Below are 26,451 nucleotides of genomic sequence, written 5' to 3'. Positions count from 1 at the left end.
TAATCCTTCATTAGCGCACCGGTATTTATTCGTCACAAATCTTTAGCCTCAGTAGTAATTTCTCTATGGCAATTATTTGATAGTAATTTTGCAACGACGACTAATATTTTTCCGACATAATATTTCTGTTGTAACATTGACACTCATTTGCCAACTTCTTCCCCAATAATTTTTCGACATAGATCTACCACCGCCGACAGTGATTATTCCACATTAATCCTTCATCAGCGCACCGGTAATTATTCGTCACAAATCTTTAGCCTCAGTAGTAATTTCTCTATGGCAATTATTTGATAGTAATTTTGCAACGACGACTAATCCTTCAACGGTAACTATTAGACAACAACAAATACGAAAAAGAAATCCGCCACGCAAGTTGATTTTGCAAAATTAATCATATGCACGTGTAGACCAAACGGCCACCATAAACTACAAAAAGATAGCTCATAAGAACTAAATATTTACTAAACATTCTACATGATCGACACCACAGGCGCGGCGTGCGCCGCGCTACACTTCCTAGTATATATATATACATCCTTGATCATGGCATGGTGAGAATATATCATGAGGAATGCATGAGTACGTGTGTCCAAAATAAAATACTTCATCCGCAGATAATTGCAACACCCGAGCATATGCTTTCACACAACAAAACCAGGAACGACATGCAACAACACATCATTAGCCAAAGGTAAGCAGGTTCCAACCAGCTAGGTGTCTTTTGGTTTCTTGCTCCCGAAAGATCAGCGGGAGTGCATGGTTTCTGGATGCAACCGTCTTCGAATGGTTGTCCAGGATATTTTCTACCAGGCTACTTGGCGGTCTGTTAAGAAATTACATGATGCTTAGAATGCTTAGTACTTTATTATTATTTTGATGGTTGATTTTTGTATCGATCCTCGTTGATCCTTGAGTTGTAAACTTTGAATTTTTCGTTTATTAATAAAAGGCTGTGTGCATCAACCGATGCAGAGGCCGGAGCATCCCCCATTTAGAAAAAAAGGTGTCTTTTGGTTGAGCTGTAATAAAGGAGGCTGCTTTGCTTTAGCATTGCACGACCTGGAGATCCATGTATATCATATCATCCTGCTTTGCATAAAAGCAAGCACCACATGGCAACACTTTCATCATAGAAAATGCTCAGGATGGAACACACTGTGGTTATTATACAAGTTCTTGAGAAGAATTTGGATAAACTTCCCACGAAGGAAGCAGGAAATTAAGAAAGGAGTGAGCAACATGTATATGCAAGGATATACCACATTCAGTTGCACCTATACCAACCACCATTGGTGCTTAATAACATGTCCCGATGGAATATTAAATCATGGTTTTCTGGTACCCAAGAATGTAACACAACTTGCACATAAAATGTGCTTGCTTCGTGGGTTCTCCAGTTGACTGTCCGGACGAAAAACATACATAATGGTAGATGAAAAGCGTGAGAAAATGTCACAATGGCGCACAACCGGAAGCACGAAATATGGCAGCAACCTACATCCATGATTACATAAATGCACATGTGTAGCAACTAAGATGCAACATACTCGCTTTTCGTAAGAAAATACATTGTTAAAGTAGTTATCATGGTAATTTTAAGCCATTATTAAAGTTATATATTGGTGTTATGGTTTTTATATATAGGGGTCCGGTTAGATTGCAGTTCGGCGCTTCTCCTCCCAAGACCCTTCTGATGCTATTTTCTTTAAGAGGTGTCTCCTTTCTCCGAGAACAAGCACCTTTGGCGATGGTCGCTTGGCAGCCGCACGAACCATAGCCGGATCAGAGGAATTGCACATAACATGAAGGAGAAAAAAAACATGAAGGGAGACGCCCCCATCTCCCCCCCCCCCCCCCCCCCCCCCCCCCCGCTCTATCTGACTAGTCGGCGCATGTGTAGCAGTGGCGTCTCCCCCACAGGTAATCAGTCGCCTGATCTAATCTCTTCATGTAATAAGCTGAAAACATCGAAGGGAGACACCCCCACACCGCCGTGGTTTTCAGAACAAGAAAAAAAAAACCGCCGCCGCGACGATGGTGTTGTGAAGTGTATATGTGGATTGCCTAGCCCTTTCCATCAGTTCGGACTTTTGGTTCAAGTGGCTAGTGCATGAAGTTTAACATGGTATCAGAGCCCCAGGTCTCAAGTTCAAATCCTGGCTTTCACATGGTTTTCGCAATTAAGCCTAAAAATTGTTGTTGCCCCCCTCTTTAGCCACCGCTGTTTCGGTGTGCTCTTCTTCTTTCACGTGTTGACTTTGTCTTCTCCCGTCACACGCGAGTGGGGGTGTTGTGAAGTGTATATGTGGATTGCCTAGCCCTTTCCATCAGTTCGGACTTTTGGTTTGAGTGGCTAGTGCATGAAGCTTAACATGGTATCAGAGCCCCAGGTCTCGAGTTCAAATCCTGGTTTCGCAATTAAGCCTAAAAATTGTTGTTGCCCCCCTCTTTAGCCACCGCTGATGCCCTGTTTCGGTGTGCTCTTCTTCTTTCACGTGTTGACTTTCTCTTCTCCCGTCACACGCGAGTGGGGGTGTTGTGAAGTGTATATGTGGATTGCCTAGCCCTTTCCATCAGTTCGGACTTTTGGTTCAAGTGGCTAGTGCATGAAGCTTAACAGATGGATCCCACCACCGACCTCCACGTCAATGCTAGGTCCCTCGAGTCCGACGAGGCCCTGTGGGCCCTGTACGAGCACTGGTGCAAGTATCACGGCATATCACGCAGCCGCGCCAAGATGAAACGCTAGTTCGGGACAGTCAAGAGGGCAGCAAAGCGCGTGCACAAGGGGAACGCCGGCTCGGAACGTCCAATAATGGCGCTGGGCCCGAGAGCAGATCTGATGCTGCCGAAGACCATAAGAATTTGGGGATGAATTCCTTCGCAGTGCTCGTGGAAACTAGGGTTAAACATGCATGAAAGCATGCTGCGTCATCTTGTACTGCATGTTGCCAACAGCTAGTGCTCCTGCATGCACGAGCGAACAAATCATGTTAACTGTTAAGTAAGGTTATGTGCTCTGTTCAGAAGAGAATCTCAGACCAAGCGCAGTTGTAGAGTTCTAAACCCTCTGATCCATATAATACTACCTCTGTTCATAAAAAGATGTCACAAGTTTATCTAAAATATAAATATATCCAGATATTGTTTAATGTATTGATATTTTGAATTTAGATAAATCTCCGACATTCTTTTATGGTGCTATAATTTAAGTTTAAATTCAATGTAAGACCACGATACTTATTATAGACCAGATGGATTAGTTCTTCCACTCTTTCATTAGTTTACCCAGTCGATGGTGAACACCTATGCTAGAAAACATAATATTTTGTTTTGCAAAGAAAAGTCGAATTCTTAGTTGTCTTTCCACATATATAACAGTACCTAAACAAGAATCAATCTCCTTTGTTCACATCATGCATGGTAGCTTTCAGCATCAGAGCGTTACTACTACAAATTAGCGGAAGCATTTTAGTAAAAAAAATTTACAATCAATACCACATATATTTATAGTAAAAACGGAAGCATTAATATTTTTTTTACAATCAATACCACATATATTTATAGTAAAAAATAGTACATGGTAGAGATACACGAGCTGACTCCAACGATTACAAATAAAGTCTGAAAGATACTAACAAATCTTAGAGGTCTTCAAATTCTTTTTTTCTTCCAGAACATAATCTTGTACTCTTCTGAAGGCAGCCAAAGTTAGATAATAAACTATAGACCTGTAAATACCGATGAAGGTTCTCCCATAATTTTAATTTGAGCCGCAATGCCAAGGCTGCGTGCACGCGCGCAACCATTAAACCAGTCATTCAACATCGGCAGGTGTTTGGTCCATTAATAAGTATTGGCGCGCCACACTAAACCGAATTGGTACGCACGTTGCTCATCAGCCACTGCCTCTCCAAACCCTAGCCGCCTCCACTTCAACCTCCTCCATAGATCGGTCCCCCCTCCTCCGGTCGGCTTCGCCGGCATCGGGAGGAGTGGGAAACCCGATCTATGCGTGGAGTTTTCAATAAAAGTAGTATTTTCAGTTGATTATGTTAGGATTTTGGTCATCTTCTTGTTGGTTTCCCCTTAATGGAGATTGCATCGTCTGCAATAAGTGATCTTTGGGCTTTCGTTCGACGACGAGATCTCCTTCCCAACGTCAATGGTGATGTTGAAAGATTACAATCCTCTAGGTATGGACCTTCAGATCTTACTTCGCAAGATCGATTTTGGATCTTTTGTTGTTGTTGCCGCGAGGAAGATTGTCCTCTCATAGAGCCAACTCACATGGAAGAGTTTATATATACATCCTCTGATCTATAATAGTGTCGTGCCTTTAGTTCAAAATTGTTGAAGTGGCTGGACCAACATGGTGGCTGAACAACGACAAGAAATCAATAGCCACAAAATGCTGGATCGTGCATGGTTAGTATACCATGACAAACTGAAGATGACCACGTGTGGCCAAAATAGTTTTCAGCTCGGTCCACAAATATTAATTCTGTACACATACCTTTCAGCTACCACGACTAGGCAGCTTTGATCATTTGGATTCCTAGCTAATTCCTGAGCATATGCTTTCAGACATAAAACCAGGAGCGACATGCAATGCAACAACACATCAGCTTAACAGGGACATCCATTAGTCAAAGGTAAGCAGGTTCCGAGCAGGTGGCTTTCAGTTGCGCCCTAATAAAGAGACTTGTTACAAAGCATTGCATGATTGCACCTACAGATCCATCATATCATACCATCCTGCTTTGCATAAAAGCAAACACTATATGCACCACTTTCATCATAAAAAATGGTCAGAAGGAACACATTATGCCAATGCAAATATCTTAAGAAGAATCTTCGTGAACTTTCCACCAAGTACTGAGCAACAGGGATATGCAAGGTCAAGGACATATACCACATAGTGCCAACCACCATTGGTGCTGGAGAACTTGACATGACGGAATATTAAAGCATGGTTTTCTTATGTGGAAGAATAAACACAACATGCACATAACGTGTGCTTGCTTCAATGCTTCTTCAGTTCCATTGGGGTGGAAGAAAACATTACAGACTGGTACATGACAGAAGCAAGAGAAAACGTCGGGACACAACTAGCAATGGCCCCCAAACCAGAAGCATGGAACATGGCAGCGACCTAGATGCAGCGGTTTATTCCTTGGTCTACTATACACAGATGACAGATGCAATGACACACATGACAAAGGATATTGCCATACTGAGTACCTGAAAGAAATGTGAGTGAGTTGATTATCAGGCCTGTGCCTGGACTCTCTTCGAGGTTGCGCTAGCAGGGCTCCGCCGCTGTTTCGGGTCAGATTTGGACGCTCCTTCTGCAGTGTTCTTGGAACCGATGGACCGAGTTTTCTCACTGCTGCTGGCCGGGCCTTTTCCGACTCCCCTGCTCGCAGTCGCTGCACAAAAGTAATGGATATCAGGTGCCATTGTGGCGAAACTGTTCATACTAAGCTCAAGTGAATGTCAAGTTGTCAACTACAGCTGAAACCCTGAGCTAGATACAAAACTTATGACAGATATCGTTCGGAATAGCTGAGTTTTCTTAATAAAAGCAATCAGGAATCGAGAGTTTAACTGGCAACCGAATGCAGATGATTTACCTTTGTTAGGAAGAGATAATCGCTTCTTAGCTGGTGTGTTGACTTGTGCTGCTGGCCTTTCTTTCGGATTGCTTGTGGACCGGGGAGCCTGTAGATTTGAAGGCTGGGAGCTGACTTCCTCAGAGGTTTCGACAGGTGTCTTCGGCTTCAGCTTTGATGATCCCAAAGAAGTAGCGGGCACCACAGCTGCAGATTGCTCTGATGAGGAACCACTTGCATCAGAGGACGACTTTTTGTGCTTTGCGCCTTTTTTCTGGCTTGAACCATTTGAGTGAATACTGGAAATTGGCACTTTTCCTACTGGCTTCTTAACATCCTGGGCCTCATTGTCCTCCGCCTGCTTGTCGTCACCAGTTGGGACGTTCTCTTTGGCACTACTGTCGAGTAACCTGTTCTCCCATGGACGCACCGCCATCCATCTCTCGACCCAGTTCCGTCCCCACTGGTTCTCATCCACCTCAAGGCCTTCGACAGTTGCCGCTTTCAGTTTCCTGGAACCTGCTGCTTGCCGCTGCCAAAGGAAAGTGAAAATTAGGACAGCTTACATTGCCTACTTAGTATCAAGTCATTTATTCTTCTGCTTCAGTGGAGAAAAAAAAATGAGATTCCTTAAACCCAGCCAGCCCCTGCTGGAGCACTTGAGAACCAAGACTACTCACACATTTATGGTAGAATGTCATCGCTTAAATTAAGTTACCTGGTGTGTTAAAGCATATGCCATAGCTCTTTCCCGCTTAGCGGCAGCCTCTTGCCTTTTCAATGCTTTAGCTTGCATTTCTTCAACCGAGCCAATACTGCCGCACCAGCGTTCCTGCATGCCATAGTTTGGTAACATTTCTGAACAGTGAATATTTGATTAATGTGCACATTAGGTATTTAGGCAAGCCGGCAGACACTTTGTAATTTCTGTGATTAATGAGTTCATTCTTGGACTAACTACACAGAAATATGAACAGTTTTTTCCCACAGGCAAAAAAGTTCAATCGTGCATTCGTCATTTAGACATTCTAAATCTACATCTTGATATAGCAACAATGCAGCCAAGAAACTTTTTTGCTGTGCTTTTTAGTCACAGCTAAAGCTTCTCAATTTTCTAAACTAGAACAGATAATATACTCCTTTTATGGAAGAATGTAAAGAGCAAAGAGACGAGATTATTTGAAATTCCAACAACACACAAATCTTGGCAACAACTCCGCAAGTATATAAACAGAAAACCAGCAAACAAAGCTAGTATATAATGCTGCATGAAGATGTAATTTCATTTATTTTAGCATACATAGTTCTTAACGGACATGAGTTACTCTAGGTGCAAGAAAAGAATGGAAAAGAACTTAGTGAGCTCACAGGTTACACCATTCACTTTCTAATTTCCTATGTTTTAAGTGAACTCATTCTCGACGAAAAATATGTTTGAAATGTGTTTGCATATATGGTCTTAGAAAGGATATCGTGCATTAAATAGCCTACTATATCACGCACTAACTTCTGGTCAGTTCTGTACCTCAATTTCATGAGCTTGGTCATCATGAACATTTTCAGAAGCCTTCTTCTGGGTCACTTGACCTTCCAAAGCATTGCGAACTTGCCTTGCTCTGACACGAGCTTGAGCCTTTACCAATGATTGCATACACTGAAGTGTTTCTGCTGCTTGTTTCCGTACAGCATGACCCCTAACGAGAGCCTGGAGTCTAACTAATCCTTTTAACGCCCGTAAAGCCCGCCTAGCCTGGTAGACCATGCCAGAAAAAATATATCAATGCGCTTCCAACCAAATATCATCAAAGAATGCCTGTGAAGTGAGAAGCAAAATTTGTATCTTCAGGTTATTGCTTAATTTACATATAAGTATATCTGATCGGATCAACCCTTATAACATATAACATGAGTTACTCAACATTTACCCTTTATTAAATTTTAAGCTATTCTCATCAGAAAAAATTCCTTTTCCACATACAAGTATAGGGAATATTTTTTGAACCAGTGTTATTGCGTCAATCGATTCTCTCTCCTCTCTATCCATAGAAAAATTCTGATGATTACATCTTTAGCCCGCGCCAGTTCTACCTATTCCAATAGTTGCTCCAACTATATATGCCCATAGGCTATACCTCTTGAGAAAACATCAATCATTACATCTAGCAAATAAGAGTACATCTGGATAGTTTCAATTCAGAACAATAGTACAATTGAAGCCTTTTTTAAGTGTATCAAGTGAGCTGTGACATTACATGATAGGCCTAGCAACCCAGTATGGTTTTGGGCATCTTCACAAGACAAATATACCAGAACTTTGTCATGTCTACAAAACGGACGAAGTTCACATAAATCCCACATTCCCTCTATTTTCATCAATTATGAAACTAACACTCAACATTCTGTGGCATTTCACTTGTTGTATATGTTGCTGGCATAAAGCTGAATCCTGAGTTGGAACAATGGGGTAACTACAATCCGCAACTAGTTGCGGGTGCACCCCAATTTTTTTGGGATACTACCAAGTTTCCATGCTTATTCACATCACAAAATGCAATGTTCTCCATGCTTTTGTTTCACAATCTCAGTAACAGCATGGTAATCAAAGATAGAATATAATACCAAGAATGCTCGAAAGGCTGACTGAATAACTGTTGCAGCCTGATCCTCCTTTGTATGAAGATATGTTCTCAGTGAGGACGTAGAATCTGATATTGTCTGTCCATTGGTGTCACTAGCCAATGGCTCAGTTTGCACTGTGAGTTCTGCAACTGAAAGGATGCCTTCAGTCTCCATGGAGTGTTTCCGTTTGTCCAGCAGATGAGCAGAAGAGCTCCCCTACAAGAGGCAGAAACCTTAGTCTTGAAGCAATATTGCCATAATTTAAAGACAATGAACCAAAGTTTTAGGAAGAATACGTCAAAGTATAATGGTACAATCCTGTTAATAATTATCTCATGCTTTGATGTGGCATTACACATCTACATCCAGTTCCATTACAGCACAAATTATCAACCTCAGGGTATACTATTGTACACACGACAAGAGTGTATTTCATCTTCTGCTATTTTTGTACAGTTCTTGGGATGAATGCTAGAGATGTATTTGTAGTGATCTGGCAAACTATTACAGCCAAAGTAAACTGAAAGATTTCCATCCAGGTTTACTAGAAAGAAAGAAAAACATCAGTGGCGCTAACCATATTCATGAACTAAAAAAGGAGGAAACAAATTCGAACATTTAAAATTAAAATTATAGTATGGAACTGATTAGTTGGTTGGCCCACAGCTTGATGTAGCATGTGTTTAGCATTGTCATTGTCCACCATATGGTGGACGTGAGAACAATGGAAGCAATACTGCTTTCAACAGTCGCAGTCAGATGATAAAGACATGTCAACAATAACAGCACTATCTCGCTGCAAGTGAGTTCTGGTACACCATCTGTTTTTCACCATTCTTGAAGATTTCTCATGTTTGGACAGGACAAGACAAAATTCAAATGAACTATATTTGTTTAAATTCATAAGAAGACAAGCAGGAAACTGCACAGAGTATTACATGAGTAAATAGACCCAACCCATTCGCTATCACAATATCCAACCATAACGGATACCATTTTTTTATGTGATGCTGGCTAACAAGGCTGTCACATTGCTTTTAGCCCTTTAGAATACATTTTTGGCAGGAGTTGGTTATTTCTCTAACTGTGCTTGTTAATTTATAAGATGTCGGGATAAACTGCAAGTATGTTCGTCAAACTCACATATCTTCTTTTCACTTCACGGGTTTCCAACTGATGCATCGAGATTGAGTAATGGGTAGGGGGAAATCCTGGCTTGTAAAGGAAACTGTAAATAACCTTTGACTTACTTCTTTGCTGCTTTCACCATTTTGAGCTTTACCATGCTTTTTTATCCCAACAAGTGATTTGATCCACTTGGATGAAATTCCCATGCTGGCTCCTCTCCCCTTCAAGTTTATGAGCTAAAACCTGTATACACCATAATATCATTATCAAACATAAATGGCATACCTAATTCAGCAATACAGTGGCAGTTGTGGAGAAAATGCATCACAGATATGGGTACTTCGATCAATTTAAGGCAACGCTGGTGTCCAAAATGTCAGTAAGAAAAAAGAACTACACCATCACAACAAATCCATGGGCTACCACAGTAACTTACAAGCAAACTGATCTTTCGTCCAGCTTACAGGGACAGCAAGCAAGTATTGTAAACACACACTGACACTATTTCAGTGCTCCAAGCCCTAAACATGACAAAAGGCGAAACGAAGATTACACAGCAAGAACAGCTTCGGTACCACTTTCCACAAAATTTTGCAGAAGAAAGTAACTTTTCTGAACATATGCATGGATTAGCTCCAAAATTTCCACATTTGCATAAACATTAGCTAACAAGTGGAACAGAAACCAGCAAGACAGCAGAAAATACACACGAAGTAGCATCAAATTGCTCCATTTTATAACAGAGAAAATAACAGAAGATGCAAGGGGAATTCTTGAACAGAACCACGCACCAGCTCCATAATGATAACGTTAAAATCAGCCGGTAGGGTGGCTAAAGAAGAAGAAGTAATCAGAAATTCATGGGTGTGATACTAATAGGGCTCGCACACCGACATCTCAAACAGAAAAAAAAACATTTTCGTTTACACCAATCTTTTACCGGCAGTCAGCGCAAACAGTTTTGGGGGTCAGGAGACACAACAAACAGGAAATGGAAGACACATTTGTAGGCGCCGACACCTAAAGTTCTAAACCTTTCGAAGTGAACACGAAAACCAAACCTTCAGAATTCCTTGAGAACAAAATCCTAGGGAAGGAATCCAAGTAGGGCGGAACCCTACAGCAGCCAACCCCAATTTCGGGGCGCGAAATGCGAGCCAGGCATATGGACTGGGTCACGGAACGACGCAATCTCGAGACGAAGCGTGCCAATCGGTGCTCACACTCAGGGACCGCAGCAGCCGCGCTCCCAAGAACTGCAACCGCTACCTCAGGAAATCGAACTGGCACCCGAAAGCTCCTAAATTTTACAAAAAAAAAAACAAGAAACATACCCTAGCAAGAGCATGGATTCCTGGGAATGGGAGAGGGAGGGGTGAAGAAGAAGAACTCCACCTGGGCAGCGCGTAGAGAAGAGTCGGAATCGCCACCGACGAGCAGTCCCCCTCCCCTCTCGCCGTCTGGTCTGGGCTTGGATTTCTCAGTTCTAACTTCCCCCTTTCTCTACTCTTTTTTTTCTATTCTGCTCGCTTGCTTTCGCTTTTGGATTATTCTGAGGAAAGAATTTTTGTTGGGGTACAAAACAAACAGAGTCTGTTGCGGTTGCCACTTGGCAGTGGCAGAGCGTCTTTTTTCTGCGCGGGTCCTTGGGTTTCTATGGTTTTCAGGGGAGGTGTCTCTGAGTTGCAAATCGAACCACACAAAGGGAAATTACTCTTTTTTTTAACAGGGGATGGTCCCTCTGGGACCTAGAAGCTTTCATTGAGCGGTGGGAGAACAATTACAGAGAGGGTAAAAGGGGAAAAAGAAATTACAAACAAGCCTAGACATTTTGCACTAAGGACCCTAAAAGTTGCTGAAGAAACGCCATCGGGTCTAGCTCCAGATCCACCGCTTCGCCGCACCACCACGTAGTCAAGAACCTCGCCGCTGGGGACATAACCACTTGGGGCGAAGCTCCTGGAGCCAATTGCGCTCGAGCAAGAGGGCCTCCGACATGGCATGAAAGCCTGGAGGTTGTTGTACGCCTTCAATCGCCGGCCGTAAGAAACCGAAGCCGACTAGGAGCGTGGGAGTGGTCGCCTAACGACCAAGTTGAGCGGCTTCCCACGACGAGCAGTCGTGGATGAACTCCCGGGAGCAGCTTCCGAGTGACATAGGCATGCCGAATGGGCTTGCCGAATAAGGCACCCGAGGTTATCTGGAGGCCCACGACTCGAAACTTTCAAGGCCCGGAAGCCAGAGAACCTCGATAAGGAATATAGAGCTGTATTAGGAAGCACGAATCATGTAATAATACGGGAGAGTCTCGGATGGCTTCTCGGAGTTTGTAACTTGTAGCACACAAAATCCCTCGGCTCTTCCTCCTATATAAAGGGGAGCTGAGGGGAGAGGAAAGGATCGAATCTATTGTCAACACACACACCCTAATTTCTGAGTCGAGTACCTTTTCGGCTGAACCTTCGAGATCTAATTGCCCTCTACTTTCTACGAAACCCTAAGCCTACAATCCGTAGGCATTGACAAGTTAATACCTTATCACCGAACTTCCTTGTGGCATGCTTTCCCGCCCACCAGCAGATGGAGGAAATTCATCTTGTTCCTCGCCACCATGATGAGCTGAGAAGAAGGAAATCTCACTCCCACTTTCTGCATTAGCTGCCTCTGACGATAAAAGCCCTTTATTTATGGAGGAGCTAGCCTTTCGCCGCCTGGACGCCTCCGTCTCCAACCATCGGAGCACGTACCACACCAGGGAAGAAGAGAACCAGCTGAATCAGGATCCTAGCAAGGAGATCTAGATTCCACCTCCCGACATGTCGCCAAACCACGGCATAATGCCGACAACTACCAGCAGAAAGCCTACTACTACACATAATATGTACACTAAACGCGCCGGCGTCGCACCTCAGCTCTCCTGGACCAGCATCGTCGGCGAGGGAGGCCTCAGTTTGGCCCAGCGCACTTGGAGATCTCTTCAGGTACTGTAGAGAGGATAGAGAAGAAAGGGATAAGAATGAGCCACCGGCCGAATACACATGCAGCCAAAATATCAACGTTATTGGATAGATGAGCTTGAAACCTCGAACAACCTTACTTACCAATCACAGTCATACTATGAAGTTTTCATATGTGATTTATGCAAGATTTTACCTTTTTTATTACCGCGGAAAAATACTTAATAATCTCCCAATTGCACCAAGTCAAAAGTTAAAAATATGTCCAATTTGACCAATCGAGCGGAAGTCGGCCACTACAAGTGATTCATGGGTGACTATTGGAAATGATAGGGCTTCTGGGTCGCAACATAATGTACAAGAGCTTTGTGTATTGAATTCGCAAGTGCTAGCTTGGTGGCTAGAACTCTAGATGTTTGGGAGCAAGTGCTAGCTTGGTGGCTAGAGCTCTCGATATTGAGCCAGCCTACTCAGGTTCGAGTCGCATAAGTGTTTATTTACCAACGGGGTGCTATCATGAGCTCTCACTTATCTAACAACATATAGATAAGGGGGATCATTCCTCCGTTGGTCAATGTTTTATTAAATTCACAAAAAAAAAAGAAAAAAGAGCCTCTCGTTTATTAGGCAGTTTAGGTGAGCTTATTTTTTATTTTAGATTTTGTCTTATAAGAGATGAGGAGCTTTTTGACTTTGGATTTTAACTGAACATTGTTGCTATAAGCCAAAAACTAAAATAAAAACATACATATTTAGTCATTTTTACGCTTATAAGTCAAATGTCAAAAGCCTGAAATAAGCCTACCCAAACACCCAAACATTCTAGAGCTAGATGGAGTGAACGAGTGCGCGACAGTGTTCAACGCCTTTTTACCTATCCTGAAATAGTTTTTGATGAATATACCCCTCTGCATTTCTCAATTGTCAAAAATAACCCACTCTAAACATATTTGCCAAAAATAGCCTAGCCGGAGGCACCTTCTGCCAATTGGTATGGCGGTAAATAATTTTTGCCAACTTAGCTGGCAGGCCCGCCAATTCAATTGGCAAAAGGGCCAGGGCCCAGGGTTTCATGCCTGGCTCATGTGGCACAAAGTCATCTTTCGTCGTTCTAGAAGGCAGACACTCAGTTCCTGCCTGATCATTTGGCGAAAATACATGTCCCGACTTTTCCACCTCCCTCCAACCTATCTTCGGCAATTATGTTTGAGAGTGTGATACTTTTTATATGGATAAATGCGGTTGGATATTTATATAAAAAAAACACCTGAAACAGCGGTCCATAAGCAGCCGTCAAGGCAAAGTGGCCCCCCAACCTTAGGTAGCTTCTTTTTTCAGGTAAATGATGATGATCCGGCCACTTGAGGAAAGCAGAAAGAAAGCCACTTAGGCTCACAGGGCCCATATTCCGGGGGCACCCTAGACGGCCCGAGTTCCACATAAATAGGCCAACAGGCATCTGGCCCAGCCCAATTTTTTGTTTTGTTTTGCAAAAAGTATTATAAAGACGATAAAGCTTAGGACTGCCAAGTGTTTATCTGGTTGCCTGCGGTCGAGATGGAGGCTACCACGTTGTTGGCCGGTGTCTATTTTTTTTGTGGGAAAAATCTTGGTCGGTGTTGTGCTGCTATTTATGAACAAAACAATAGTTCCACTAATAAACCCAGTCTCCGCGTTGGCCACCGACCAGAATCCTCATCTGAGAACAACCAAAATGGTCAATATGCATTCCTGTCCGATCAAGTCAAGGAAGATCTCGCATTCCTCACGTACTTAAGCATCCTGTACTAATTATTTAATTACTCTATTCATTAGAAGACGCGCTTAAATCTGTCCCTATTCCATGCCACGACGGCCCTTCTTTGCTGCCGAAGACGTGGGTGCTCTTTTTTCTTGTCAAATCAAAGCTAAAAGGTCGTTGTAAAAAGTTCCAGAGAAAAGGTCCTAGTAGTAGGAATATAAAATATCTTAACTGGAATACTTCAAGTTGTACGCAGGATCAAGGCAAGGAATGTATGTATAGGTGGCAGGGTGAGGATGTCTGACCGTCAGGCGGCCGGCAGCGCGATGTCGACGCGGAGAATGTATATATAGGTGGCACGGACGCACGGTGAGACGATTGTCCTGACGGTGCTAGCGGCTGCGACTATGTCCGGGGACAGCGTGCTGATCGGCGCCTCCATGGCCGTGCTCGTCGTGCTCTCCCTCCTCACCTTCTTCTGCTCCTCCCGCCGCCGCGCGGTGCATACCTCGTCGTCGCAGCGGAGCGTCGTCGACGATCTGGAGCAAGGGCGCCGGCCTTGCGACGCCGCCGCGGGGCTCGACGAGGCCGTCCTGGCCGCATACCCGACGACGGTGTACTCCTCGTCGAGCCGGGGGGGCAGCACCGGCGAGCGGAGCAAGGAGGAGGCGGGCGACAGCACGCGGTGCGCGGTGTGCCTGGCGGACTACGAGCACGGCGACGAGCTCCGGCTGCTGCCGGGGTGCCGGCACTCGTTCCACCGGCAGTGCGTCGACGACTGGCTGCGGCGCCGGCCCAGCTGCCCGCTATGCAGGTCCTCGCCGCCCCCGACCATGCACCAGCTAGCTACCGATTCTTCAACCGTCACGGCGTCAGCGTGTGTGCGTGCAAATGCATGCACCCAGCCAAGCGAAACGAGATAGCCTGTCGGAGTGCAGACGATGCACCGAGTTTGGAACTTTGGATTGGATACATGTACTTGTAGTCTTTTACAAACTTAATTATTTTACGTCTAATTTTTGTAGGTACTAGGATTTTAGCCCGGCTATATCTCTATCTCTATCTCTACTACTTAAAAAGACTAAACTCGTTCCTTATTCTGCCATCCACCAATACCTCAAACTTTGGTCGTCCCGCATACGTCGCCCCCTTCGATGGTTCCGCCCCGCACGGGCCAACTGGACCAGGCCCATCACAACGCAATACACATACGTCGCACCCCCTAGCTTTCTCCACGTTCAACCCTAGCCGCCATGCCGCCCTGACGAAGTGGAAATCTCTCCCTGTCTGAACTCGTCGACCCGGAGGTCGCCGGCGTCTTCCTCGTTCGGCTGTGCGATCTCGCCAGTTTCTTCAAGCGCGACCAGGGAAGGGCGCACCTGACTGATCCAGGCGTCCTTCTCACGCGGCCAGGAAAGCCTCCTCATCCCCCGCATCGCGAGAAGCCTCCAGATCAACTTGCGGTGTCGTCCCCATTCACTGCATCGCGAGCGGCCGGCACCGAATTGCAGATCAAGGAGACCGGATCAAGGAACTCCATGAATCAACCGCCCCCTCACCGGCTCACGGAATTCGATTCGAGAAGGGAAGGGGAGAAGATCGGCTGCCGCACCGTTGTTCTCCCACCCTGTCTAGCAGCGAGATGCCCTGAGCGGACGTCGATGCCGAGTTTGGTGGACTGCCGGCGGCGCCGTACCATCAGACTACTTCGACGACGACGGCAAGCCCAAGAGAACAGGAAAGAAATCGTATTCTACTCTCCGATCTATCTCTTCTTTTGATGTAGTGATCTCCACATGCTCCAAATCGCATTGTTTTACCGCACGCCCATCAAGTTTTGCCTAGGCGGGGCGAAGAGACTAATCTGGAGTTTTTATTTCATCTAATACACACGTTTATGATACTCCCGGAAGCACTCCACTTCTCATCAGAACATTAGCCTTAATTTGTTTTGCTCCAACATCTCAGAGTGGCTTATGTGAACTTGTTCTGACGGAAGTAGCTTCTCCATGTTCTGAAGAAACATATGAACTAGATATGGGTTTCTCGAAAATGGTCATTGTAATTTGTTTTGCGTAACTCGTTTTCTGCTCTGTACATTGTCACCCATCTGGGCTGTTCCGTTTCGTGGATTGCATAGGGCAGTCGTTTTTTTTTTCAATTACTCAGTTCTATTGCTGCTATTTTTGAGTCTACTATTTTTTTTGTTCTTTGTGTAGACTCCTAGACGGTGATTCAGGCATCGACCTTCATCTCACCGGAAAAGAAGTGGTGGTAGCCAATTGACACGCTAAAACAATGATCATCCACTTGACCCGTTTTTTGTATTTTGAGTGGCTGCAAATAGTCTATATTTCTTTTCCTTGCAACGTTTTGTATTCATATATCGGTTCATAGAGTGGTGCATCCGTTCAGGTTAGTTTAGACTAATTGATGTAGCTCATCTTATCTGCAGGAAATATATTCGTGAGAGAAGCTGGAATTCCTTTGTGATGATGAAACGAACTTCTCAGATTCAGTTTCTCTAGCTTTCTTCACCAACATAAAAAGCCTTAAGCACTGTGAATTGAGATTATAGTTTGCTGTACATGGGATTGCGGGGTTTTTTCTAGACATTATATCTTCTTAATTTATACCAATTTGATAATGGAGAGGGATTACTTCTTGCTGGTAAATTGGATTGGCTGTTTTTGGATGGATCTAATCTTGACAGCACCTGTGATGAATCTAGGTAATTATTCTTCAAGTTGTTCATTTTCTTCCCGGTCATGTATGAATCAAGCTTTTCTTGTGTGTTTACAGTAGTTTTGTGGGGTGGAAGAAAATAATGTATACTTATTCTCAGTTACCTCTTGAACACATGCTTACTTAACATTTGCTTACTTACTATGTCATGAGTTCTATTTCCTATAACATGAATGAGACAGGTTGACCAATTCCTGTGTATCCTTTTTCTCTTGCAAGTAACAAAAGCTTGTTTTATAGGACTGTGCATTCCTGTGAAAGAACTTCCGGTTTAGGGACCTATCGATTTAGTGTTCGCTCCATTCTTATTTCTATAGACCATCCTTGCCGTTGTCTTGTCCGCGCCGCCTGCAGCACGACCATCTCCCTATGTCATCACGCCCAGATGTACCGCCGTCCCCGTCAATTTGCATTCATCTGGGCAAGGAGGACGTAAACTGCCCTTCCCAACGCTGATGTCGTCCGCTCCCCAGGAAGCGCTATTGAATTGCGACTCAATCCGGGCGACTTTCCATGCTGATCCATAGAGGTTAATTTCATGTTCATAATCTTGCATGTCCTCAATTACTTCTCTCTTTTTTGCGCGCATTGTCCTCAATTACTTCTCAATCACGTGAATCACATGCAGACCGTTTTCATATATTTCTACACACATCTCCAAGCTACATTTGAGGAGAACATACAAATGGTCATATTATTTTGTTCAACTATGATACAAGGTTCTTCACTTGTCAATTTTTTTCTTTGAATAATGTTGATTTCCAGTAAGCATAGTCGTCTATGGCTCGCTCCTACAATTGTACATTTGGTAGGATTTTCTTTGCCTACATGACGTGTGATGATTTGTTGTGTCAATTTTTTGCAGATAGGGAGATGATGTGGGTTGCCATTTTGGAACCAGAGCCTAAGCAAGAGCATTGCAAGGCGATATGGGAGCTCAGAAAGTCGCCATAAAACTACCGTTTAAGACCAGGTTGAAAGTTTGTTTGTGTAAGGCGTGTTCGTTGTCATGTGTACGTGGAGTGGTTGAGTGGGGAGCGTGGTTATAAGTCGAGAGAGTAGTAGCTGATATTTTTATCACTGATGGATGAACTAAACTGAAATCATCTGATCAGGTTTACTGCAACTCGCATGATGCAGCGTGGCGGTGGCGCGGAGGACCAAGCGGGAAGTGAACCATCAGCCTTTGAGTTACCTGTCACCCTTGGCATCGAGAAGATGACACCCAAGCCATCTTACACCACAGGTATACCAATGCTCTTATGGTGGCTAGATTTTGACATGTGTATGATTTTTGATGGGCCTATTTATGGTTCAGCACAATGTTTTGAGAAGGTTGCAGTTTTCAAACTAAGAGTTTAGTCAGCGATTCTAAGTAGTGAGGTTTTGGTGATTCTTCAAACATACTTGCCATCTTCAATTTCTAGGTGGCTGACTAAAATTAGTGCATTTAAAGGTCAATGCAAGAATATGTTCGCCATATACAAACGAGGCAGCTATGTGGCAGTCTAAATACACTGGGTTCTAGACGAAAACCATGTAACTTTTCTGCTGTAATAGTATAAGAGCATATGCATATCTACTGAAAAAAGCAAAAGCTACCTTTCTGTTATATCAAATTTGACCAAAATAAGATAAAATACCAGCAGCAGATTTTAGTTCATAAACCGGGACAATAACACCTTCTTCCCTAGCAAAACATTGGACACAGTTGATGATATAATCGATGCCAGTAAGTTTGTAATTTAGTTCATACGTCGCGACAGTAACGCCTTACTTATAATTTATTAATATGCATTCTGCATTAATTTTCTTCCTTACAAATTAAAGCATTTCATGGTTTCACAGATATTGGCGGTTGGTCCAGCAGGTGAAAGTTAGACAAAGGTTAGAGAACTTGGTTCCATTTCCTGTACCTTTGTATGTACATGTGTATGATATCTATAGGCTCCAGTCACCAAATAAAGTCTATTTCTCTTTTAGACTATAGTTACCAGGCTTAGCATCATATACAATTTTTTTTTGCAAGTTGCTACTTCTGTATCTAAAAAAGATATATATTGGAAGCTTGTCACCTGAAACAGATGCAAATGCTTGGTGGTGTTTATTATTTCCATCATGAATAAATGCTAGAAAGACCACCCCTGTGAGCAACACCCAGCGGCCAGTCAATTCCTCCCTTCCCTGCAACACTCTTGACCCTGTGAGCAATCCTGGAATGAACATCCTGAATAAACAATTCTGCTGTAGTCCCTCTACATTTATTTGCTATTATGTTGGTTTCAGCCAGAGTTGATTGGCTTGCTGATTATGGTCTTGATAAAGTTGGCCAGTATACACTCACTATCACAATCACTATCACCGGGAAGCCCAACATCAAGTGGAACTATGTTGCAGGCTACGAGAGCACCAAGTAGACTGATCAAGTTCCCACAGTTTTCACGGGTATTCGGTCAAATTCCTTTCCATGATCCACCCGGATCTTGTTCCTCTTCTCCGTATTTTCGTCCCGAGCTCGACTAACGACAGGGATCCTGTCACTGACAGAAGGATCTCCACAGGTAACCTCAGGTGAGGATGCAAGCTGCAAGCGCTCCTCGAGTCAGCCTGTCCTGAAAACCCGATGCACAATAAGGCATGGAACGTCCCAGGCAAGGAGTTATCATGGTAACCTGATGTTTGTATGATATGTATTTAACTATTTCAAGCAAGAGATTTTCCGGCTGTTCAAGTAATTTTGCTTTTTGGGAGATGTATTAAAATTAAAATCCCACTGATTGGTACGCTACATCAGACCATGAGAAAAAATTGGTTGATTTCTTGGATAATTTCTAAGGTGTCAAGTGTTGCATCTAGACAAAAATATGGTCTATTGTAGGGACGGTTTCAAATGCAGTATGTAACTGACGTTAAGAATTTCTATAGGCAGCAGATGTCTAAAACATTGCACGTGCCCTGAGAAGAAAGATAGGACAGAACAAATACTAGCAAAGATGAAGGAACAGAGAGTGTTTCTTCTGCAAATGAGGCATGAGAAGAAAGATAGAAGAGATGAATCCACTGATTCCAACGTATAGGTGTTGCAACTTCTTTCACTTGTACATTTCTGTTATCATTATAAACTCAGTTTGATCTCATTCCCTGCTGTAGCTATTGTCCGACTAGAATGCCAAATATAGGGACAAGTTTGGTTTTGCATGGAAGATATGTGCTCCTAGCAGGGCTGCCCTTGAGGTTTATCTACTCACCGCATTGTCCCAAAAAATTCTTACAAGAAGATCATTAGGTTTTTTTTTACTCCCTGGGGTTTTACAACCTAATAAGCAGAATTACTGGTTTTGTACTGCTCCACTTAGATTGCTGATTTTCCGCACTCTCCGATCTTCGTGAGGTGATCGTTCATACATTATCACCACTTTGAAAGAAGGCATCTGATTGATTTATTTGCTGATGAGCAACCAGCTTACTCATGAAATCTCTAAGTAGTCATGAGAGAGTTGAATGGTGTTTTTTTTCGTGTATGTTGGAGATAGTGTGCCCAAGATTTTTTGGTCTGTGCATCAAATACAGAGCTTAGGCTTCATATATAGGTCCAAACAGTTTTATGTATCATGTCAAAAAGTAAGGAGTTCATTCCCTAGCTATTTCACCCTGCTGGTATATGCTCTTTATCTATGTAAGCATAAATGACCTTCTCTATAAACACATGTATACTGCTTTTATATACCTTCTATGTGCTTACATGTAAGTTTTGCTTTCCATGCTTGTAGAGGAGTTTGGGATTTGGCCAACGTCAAACAACTCAAATTTACTCTTGAGTTCACTCTGAATACAGTTTTGAGTTTCATTTAATCGTGTCTGTTTAAAGGATTTATTTTGGATTTTTATTGCTTTCGAAACATAAATAACAATATGATAGATTTAGCGGGTGTTTGTCTTTAAAAAAAAAGAGCACCGACCTGAAAACATATAATCGTGTCTGTTTTGTTATGCTTTATTCACGATTGAGTTAATATACTTGTAAAAAGACATCGGTGCATTCTTTATTGCCATTCGCTAGCAAATAAAATATCCTCAATATTAAATAGCCACATGTGATTAAGTTATATGCCTCTAAATTATGTGGGTACTTTACATGTAAAGTGCAATGTGTATGTAAGAGGTGGCCAACTGGAAATCCACTTTAGCTACTAAAACTCATTTTAAAATGTTAAAAGTTTCTGGAAACAAAAACTTTGTGTATATCGACATACTTTATGTTTGCACACAAAGTTTAAGAAAAAGAGTAAATTTTTGTGGCCTGTGTAAATAAGATGTTTTTTATGCTCTAACATGGCTATTCACAAGACTTTTTGTTGACTTTTTTACACACGATACAAAAATATTATTTTTTTGGAAACTTTATGTGCAATGTTTAGATGTTGTACACATGGATTTTTTTCAGAATTTTTGAGATTTTGAAATGTGTTTTTTATGTTTTTCATAGTGGATGCTTCTACAACACCAAGCCAAGACACCACCTCCAGTGAGAAAAATCGTATTCACAAGAGGCGATATGTACTCTCTTATTTAGTGTAAATAACTTAAATATTTATGCTCCGGTTCTGATGTATAGTGTATATATTTGTTGCTACTTTTGCTAGGTGGAGCGAGATAATACAAGTAGTTGAGTATCGCCGCGGAGACGAAGGTGGAGGTATACTTGAGAGATAGAAGAATGTGTTAAAAGTGGCATAAACCTCTTCAAAGTTTCCCTCGAGATCGAAGAATGTGTTAAACGTGGCATAAATCTCTTCAAAGTTTCCCTCGAGATAGAAGAATGTACATGGCGAAGCGATTGGGGTTGAAAGCCATGACCTCTCCCTGGTTGCTGCTGCCACATCTGAGTGCAGCGAGAGCGGAGGGCGAGCCATGGACGCGGTGGTGGAGATCTTGACGAGACTGCACCTCTCGCCCTGGCTACCATTGTCGACTTGCCGTGGTCCAACGCCGCCACAAGGGGCTCTTGCCTTACGGGGTTGTCATGATCCATTATATGCAACCATGTAGTGGCCCAGTTGGAGTGGATTTGGATTGTACATTTGTGCTACCAGGGATCTGAGGATTGGAGATTGAAGAAGATGAATCATGTACTGGCAGCTTGGTAGCGTAGTATGTAGAAACTTTGCTTCACAAAGAGCCTAAAGACAAGATCAGAAGTTGCCCATATACCAGCTACCTGGATAGTACCATCCCTGTTCCTAACCCACTGTAATTTGCTTTTAGATTGTTGTTCAACTGAAACAAGTAGTACCTTATGTGACCCTGATGCTATGTGCTCCTCTTTCGGCTGGGTGGATTTGATTCTTGAACAAGTTCAATGATTTTTAGTGTACACTGCAGAATTCAGTTGAAAAGGCTCCTGAGAATAAAGTCCAAACCGGGAGGGTTCTCTCTGATTCGTAGTATAAGACTCAGACTTTGACTACTGTAGACGAGTCTCAGTCTCTATATATTCACTTTGATTTGTAGTATAACAACTCACATGATTATTCTAGACTGTTCTGGACGGGTCTCACTTAACCTGTATATATTCAGGCCTCCAAACGAGGACCTACGATCCAAGGAGGCCAGCACATAGCATCAGCGGCATGGCGGAAATCAAGTATCGACTTTGACTCGCAGCTCAAAGATAAGGCTGCCACCCTGACTTCAAAAGCTTTGGCTGTCAGGTCCAATGCGCCCGGGAAGAACCCGACATCGTCAGTTGCAGCTGGTTTCCTGTCTGCTGCCTACAGTTCGTCGCCCCACCTCCGCCGACTTCACCCGGGAGGGAAGGGCAACCGAGGAGCCGAGGTGGAAGATGAAGAAGTGAAGAACCGGTAGAGCATGCTCTTTCCACTCGTGGCATGGATGTCATAGACATCCTTTGTATGTCCCTCTCAACTTTTTTATTTTAACTTTTCTTCTCCAAAACTCACATCAAGTTTTTGTGTTTAAAAGAGTTTAATTTCAGAACAAGTAAATTTTTGTATACTTTTAAATATGATTTTTTATAGTACGTTTCTATTACACAGGAAAACTTGATAAACATTACTTAAGCAATTAAATGATACCTATTGTTATGAAAGGTGTGTAAATGCATTAGTGTCGCCGGTCTTGAAGGGAGCAGATGATTGAACAAGTGCCACCATCCGACCCGACTCCTCCACCAATAATATATTTGCCTTCCTCCCTGTGCATATGGGGCAGTGGTGGCTACGACACAGATTTTTTCTCCCCCGTTGCAACACACGGGCATTTGTACTAGTATATAAATAAATTCCCAAATGGACAACAAGGTTAATTAGTCGAAGCTGGGAAACCAACACATGTAGCCCTAGACGGAAAATAAATTAAGCTCCCGACGTGGCCGCCATTACTTGTCTTGCTGAGTGTTTGCGACCTGTTCCTTCAGTTTGGCAATGAGGAGGGAGATGCACTCTTGATCTTGGCTTCTGCTCACCTGTATACACTCTGTAAAACCTAGCAGTAGCTTGTAGGATAAAATTATGGAATTTGCTATATCTCAGTCAAATGAGATTTTTCAAAGTCTCAATAATTTTTAAAAGTGATTTAATAGAAAAATGTAACTGGAACGAGTCACACTTTTCTCTCAACTATAACTTTTCTCGGATGAAAATCTCAATTGAATGAGATATAAACGAACCATATAAATATTCTAGTAGAAAAAGGACCTTTTTTAAGCGGTGTGACACTTTATTAATCTCAAAAATCATCGGCCACCGTTCAGGGCGCTCATCCCCCGACGTTACTATGTCCAACTGAACGAGAACAACTTGCACATGCCCGTCGTTTCACCGGCGTTCCATGCCGGCTTGAGGGAGTGGATCAAGATCCCTCTACCGCCACCGTTACTATCCTCCCGAGTGCTTCACCCTCACATTGGCCATGTCCCCACCTGTTCGATCTTTTGCCAAACATGTAGCTGTCACGGCTTAACACGGCCACTCCCTCGCCCGCATCGGTCACCCCCCCGTACTTGCTAGCTGCCAGCGCACACACATGCACAAGCAAGTTAACCATCCACCTGTTGGCTTGCTGGTAGGCCTAGTTTAGCCCCTCGGCTTGTATGCTGGCCGGGACGTCTAGCTTGGCCTCTCTCCATGGTGTCCGTCGAGTCTCCACGCTGTTTCCACCCAGGCATGTCGGCGACCATCCGGGTCAGCCTTTGTCCATCCCACTAGAAGACGGAGCTCGATGTCCCTAGGTCGCAATAGCAGATGCGAAGTTCGTACCGCATCCGTTGTTCATAGCAAGTTGTAGTTATTTTGTACCTAAAATTATGTCATCTATAAAGATTACTCACTACGGGGGAAACAGGGGCGGCCGTGCAGCCAGTCTTTGAATTCTTTGCCGTGAGCTAGGATAAAAATGCACGACAAAGATATGGGCCACAACAAAGATAGATACAAGCTCACGACAAAGACAAGAATCACATCAATGATAGAAGACACCGCACGGCAAAGAAACCTGCACGGCAACGAACCAGAAGAGCGCACGACAAAGATCTGGTGCACGGTAGAGACTCTGGGCATTTCCGTGCCAAGGCCTTTGTCGTGAGCAGACCTAGCCTGCACGACAATGACCCAACTTGCCGCACGGCAAAGATTCCCTGCACGACAAAGGCTTCGGGCATTGTCGTGCCTCTCCCTTTGCCGTGCGCAAACCTGGGACGCATGGCAACGTAGCCTTTGTCGTGCGTTTTGACTTTTCCGTGCGCCATATTGCATTTTCCTTTGTTTTCCCTTTCTATTTTATTTTATCTAATACTTATACTTACTTTTAATTTAGTTTTACTTTTGTTGAATATTTATTAGTGTTACTAAAGGCAATGTCTATATACAAAAGTACTCTCCATCTTCACCCCCCACATATATCAGGGTCTCCGCGCTTCGGAAAATCTGCTAAGTGTTATCGTCTAAATGTGAGGAAGGTCACACCGGGGAGCTATTTTTGCACCATTACACCTTCCACCACACTTTCACACATATCATAGGTTCACATGCAAGATTTGGTGAGATTCTGGTGCTCCGGCGGTCGTTCTCCCCCTCCTGCTCCCAAAAGAGTGGTATGTGTGACCCGACGGGTCTACCCCCTAGATTTATCCTCACTAATGTACTTTTTCATTGTTTTATGTTTGTTTAGAACATATACACATGGAAAACCAAGATTGGGACCCTTTGGCACATGGTAGCCTCCGGCATACCCGCAACTAGAGCCATTATCACACGAGGTGCCTGATCTACTAGTTAGGGTTAGGTTTAGGGTTAGGATTAGGGTTAGGATTTAGGGGTAGGGTTAGGGTTTAGGTTCAAGGTAGGATTTAGGGTTAGGGTTAGGGTTAGGTTTAGGGTTAGGGTTTATGATGCAGGGTTTTGCAGCTCCCGTGTCAGCACGTGTAGTTATTGGTTTAGCGTCTAGGGGTTTAGGGCTCGAAGCCTCCTCAGTTTAGGGTTTAGGGGAGATACTTTTGCACAATTACACATTCCACCACACTTTCATACATATCATAGGTCCACATGCAAGATTTGGTGGGATCCGCTGCTCCGGCGGTCGTTCTCCGCCTCACCCCAAAACAACGGTATGTGTGCCCCGACGGGTTCACCCCCTAGATTTCTCCGCGCGAGGGTCCACCAATGTACTTTTTCATTGTTTTAGGTTTGTTTAGGATATATACACATGGAAAACCAAGATTGGGACCCTTTGGCACATAGACTCCGGCATACCCGCAGCTAGAGCCATTATCACACGAGGTGCCTGATCTACTGGTTAGGGTTAGGTTTAGGGTTAGGGTTAGGGTTAGGATTTAGGGGTAGGGATAGGGTTTAGGTTCAAGGTTAGAATTTAGGGTTAGGGATAGGTTTAGGGTTTAGGTTTAGGTTTAGGGTTAGGGTTTATGATGCAGGGTTTTGCGGTTCCTGTGTCACCACGTGTAGTTAATGGTTTAGGGTCTAGGGGTTTAGAGCTCGAAGCCTCCCCAGTTTAGGGTTTAGGGTTTAGAGGAGCTACTTTTGCACCATTACACCTTCCACCACACTTTCACACATATCTGTTATCACCAGGATTTGACCGAGTCAGAGGTGGGCCGCGATCAAGATGGACTTGAAGATTATATACGGAAGAAATACGTTAATCGGCCTTATATGCAAAGTTTGGGCTAGTTTGCCCTTGTATCTGTAACATAGTAGATTACGTGTCGGTTAGTTAGAGTTTGCCTCGTGCACGGTTGGGATTATTCCCACGTTAGAAAGTCCCCTGGACTATAAATATGTATCTAGGGTTTATGAAATAAACAACAACCAACGTTCACCACAAATCAATCTCGGCGCATCGCCAACTCCTTCGTCTCGAGGGTTTCTACCGGTAAGCATCATGCTGCCTAGATCGCATCTTGCGATCTAGGCAGCACAAGCTTATTTCGTTGTTCATGCGTTGCTCGTACTGAAGCCCTTTTGATGGCGAGCAACGTAGTTATCTTAGATGCGTTAGGGTTAGCATTGTTCTTCGTATCATATGCTGTTGTAGTGCAACCCTTGCATATCTAGCCGCCCTTACACCTATCTTAGGTGTAGGGGCGGCACCCCGCTTGATCATTATTTAG

The 26,451-nt window shown here is 43.5% G+C and overlaps 2 protein-coding genes across 32 annotated transcripts; one reads left to right on the top strand and one right to left on the bottom strand.

The window, feature by feature from the left end:
* Positions 1–4,966: 4,966 nt before the first annotated feature.
* Positions 4,967–10,917, bottom strand: LOC127320858 (protein IQ-DOMAIN 5). 3 transcript variants are annotated; one of them, XM_051349942.2, is made up of 7 exons: positions 10,761–10,917; positions 9,488–9,608; positions 8,238–8,453; positions 7,144–7,368; positions 6,337–6,450; positions 5,640–6,150; positions 4,967–5,435 (listed from the first exon to the last, which is right to left on the bottom strand). In XM_051349942.2, the coding sequence occupies exons 2-7, from the start codon at positions 9,569–9,571 to the stop codon at positions 5,275–5,277; spliced, it is 1,311 nt and encodes a 436-aa protein (XP_051205902.1). In that variant the 5' UTR covers positions 9,572–9,608; positions 10,761–10,917; the 3' UTR covers positions 4,967–5,274. The 3 variants fall into 3 exon arrangements, with proteins under 3 accessions (XP_051205902.1, XP_051205904.1, XP_051205903.1); XM_051349944.2 differs by lacking the exon at positions 10,761–10,917 and adding an exon at positions 10,700–10,720; XM_051349943.2 differs by lacking the exon at positions 10,761–10,917 and adding an exon at positions 9,802–9,922.
* A 3,553-nt stretch (positions 10,918–14,470) lies between these two features.
* LOC127320859 (E3 ubiquitin-protein ligase EL5-like) lies at positions 14,471–22,196 on the top strand. Of its 29 annotated transcripts, none has more exons than XM_071819822.1 (10): positions 14,471–16,794; positions 17,126–17,337; positions 17,437–17,527; positions 17,674–17,798; positions 17,924–18,054; positions 18,657–18,695; positions 19,134–19,253; positions 19,356–19,459; positions 19,734–19,885; positions 21,452–22,196. In XM_071819822.1, the coding sequence occupies exon 1, from the start codon at positions 14,471–14,473 to the stop codon at positions 14,984–14,986; it is 516 nt and encodes a 171-aa protein (XP_071675923.1). In that variant the 3' UTR covers positions 14,987–16,794; positions 17,126–17,337; positions 17,437–17,527; positions 17,674–17,798; positions 17,924–18,054; positions 18,657–18,695; positions 19,134–19,253; positions 19,356–19,459; positions 19,734–19,885; positions 21,452–22,196. The 29 variants fall into 29 exon arrangements, with proteins under 29 accessions (XP_071675923.1, XP_051205905.1, XP_071675928.1 ...); XM_051349945.2 differs by having other exon boundaries at positions 17,049–17,337; XM_071819827.1 differs by adding an exon at positions 21,295–21,333 and having other exon boundaries at positions 14,471–17,337.
* Positions 22,197–26,451: the final 4,255 nt, after the last annotated feature.

The sequence above is a fragment of the Lolium perenne genome, chromosome 5 (assembly GCF_019359855.2).
Source record: "Lolium perenne isolate Kyuss_39 chromosome 5, Kyuss_2.0, whole genome shotgun sequence".
In the NCBI taxonomy this organism is placed as follows: Eukaryota; Viridiplantae; Streptophyta; class Magnoliopsida; order Poales; family Poaceae; genus Lolium; species Lolium perenne.
This window is presented reverse-complemented; position numbering and strand designations above follow the sequence as displayed.

Bases quoted from the DNA above. Each gene is read 5' to 3' on its own strand.
- LOC127320858 (XM_051349942.2), bottom strand. From the start codon at position 9,571: ATGGGAATTTCATCCAAGTGGATCAAATCACTTGTTGGGATAAAAAAG. The intron at 8,454-9,487 runs GTAAGTCAAAGG...TGCCTCTTGTAG, and splicing joins ATGGTGAAAGCAGCAAAGAA to GGGAGCTCTTCTGCTCATCT. The intron at 5,436-5,639 runs GTAAATCATCTG...ACTTTTGTGCAG, and splicing joins ATTATCTCTTCCTAACAAAG to CGACTGCGAGCAGGGGAGTC.
- LOC127320859 (XM_071819822.1), top strand. From the start codon at position 14,471: ATGTCCGGGGACAGCGTGCTGATCGGCGCCTCCATGGCCGTGCTCGTC.